Raw genomic sequence first — 1,107 nt, forward strand, 5'->3', positions numbered from 1 at the left:
TAAGCTGCTTTCCCTTTACCTTTTTCCCCCCATTTGTTATATATTTGTTGTGCTGAAAGTCTTTTACTTCCTGAATCTTGCATATCTGTACATGTATGCCGTTGTTCCTGAGTTTCTGCTCCTGTTCTCTGTTCCATAATGAAGCTCTGCTGCTGTTGTTGGAGATGTTTCCAAAGGTATGCAACTTCTGGTTCCTTTTGTTTCCTCTTAAATTCACATCTATTTACAGTAGCTCTAAGGTATGAAATCTGAGATTTATCACTGTTGATAATCTTTCGTAGCTCAATCTCTAAACTCATGACTGTTTGACAATTAATTAGACCTCTATCAAGTGTAAAATTAGCTAATGCATCCGCCATCTTATTTCTTCTCGGTAGATATGTGTGTATATGCATTACTTGTCCTCTACTAGCTGTTTTATCCTTTCAATGTACTCCACTATGCTCCAAGGTGGCTTCCACTTGTCATTTAAGATCTTTTGCAAAATTAATGAGTCTGTTTGGATAATGATTTGCCTCCTCTGAGTCATTTCACACCACTTTAGTGCCTCCCATATTGCTATTGCTTCTGCTTCTATATTAGTGATGTGTCCTAATTCCTCTACTTGAGCTTGAACAATATCTCTCTCTTCATTTCTAGCACAGAAACCATATAACCCTCTGCTTGGATTGCCCCTAGATGCACCATCTGTATTACATATTATCCAGTCTCTATGGGGTGGTTTCCAGATGACCTTAGTAATCTTCACTCTAGGTTTATATCCTTCCATTAACTGTATTAGTTCATCCCATCTAATAGGAATTTTGTGAATAGAAGGATTTCTTACCTTGACCAATCTCTGGATAGTAGAATATGCTTGAAAAATGCATCCCCACACTGCTTTCCTCTCCCCATGTTTATAAGTATTCCTCCTCTTCCACAATTCCCATATACTTACAGCAGGGCATAGCTTGAAATATTGGTTTAAGCCTGCTGCTAACTGGCTCACTCCACCATTTCAGTATGATTTGCTGCAATTTTAAACCTTCAATATTAATACCTGCAAAAGAAGAGAAAAAGGACCAAGTCCTGTTAGCAGAAAAAGATTTAGAAAAAAGATACTGAGCT

The 1,107-nt window shown here is 37.7% G+C and overlaps 1 protein-coding gene across 1 annotated transcript; it reads right to left on the reverse strand.

Moving 5' to 3' along the window:
- Positions 1-394: 394 nt before the first annotated feature.
- On the reverse strand, positions 395-769 carry LOC132612004 (uncharacterized). Its single transcript, XM_060326356.1, has one exon. The coding sequence runs from the start codon at positions 767-769 to the stop codon at positions 395-397; it is 375 nt and encodes a 124-aa protein (XP_060182339.1).
- Positions 770-1,107: the final 338 nt, after the last annotated feature.

The sequence above is a fragment of the Lycium barbarum genome, chromosome 9 (assembly GCF_019175385.1).
Source record: "Lycium barbarum isolate Lr01 chromosome 9, ASM1917538v2, whole genome shotgun sequence".
Taxonomy (NCBI): domain Eukaryota; kingdom Viridiplantae; phylum Streptophyta; class Magnoliopsida; order Solanales; family Solanaceae; genus Lycium; species Lycium barbarum.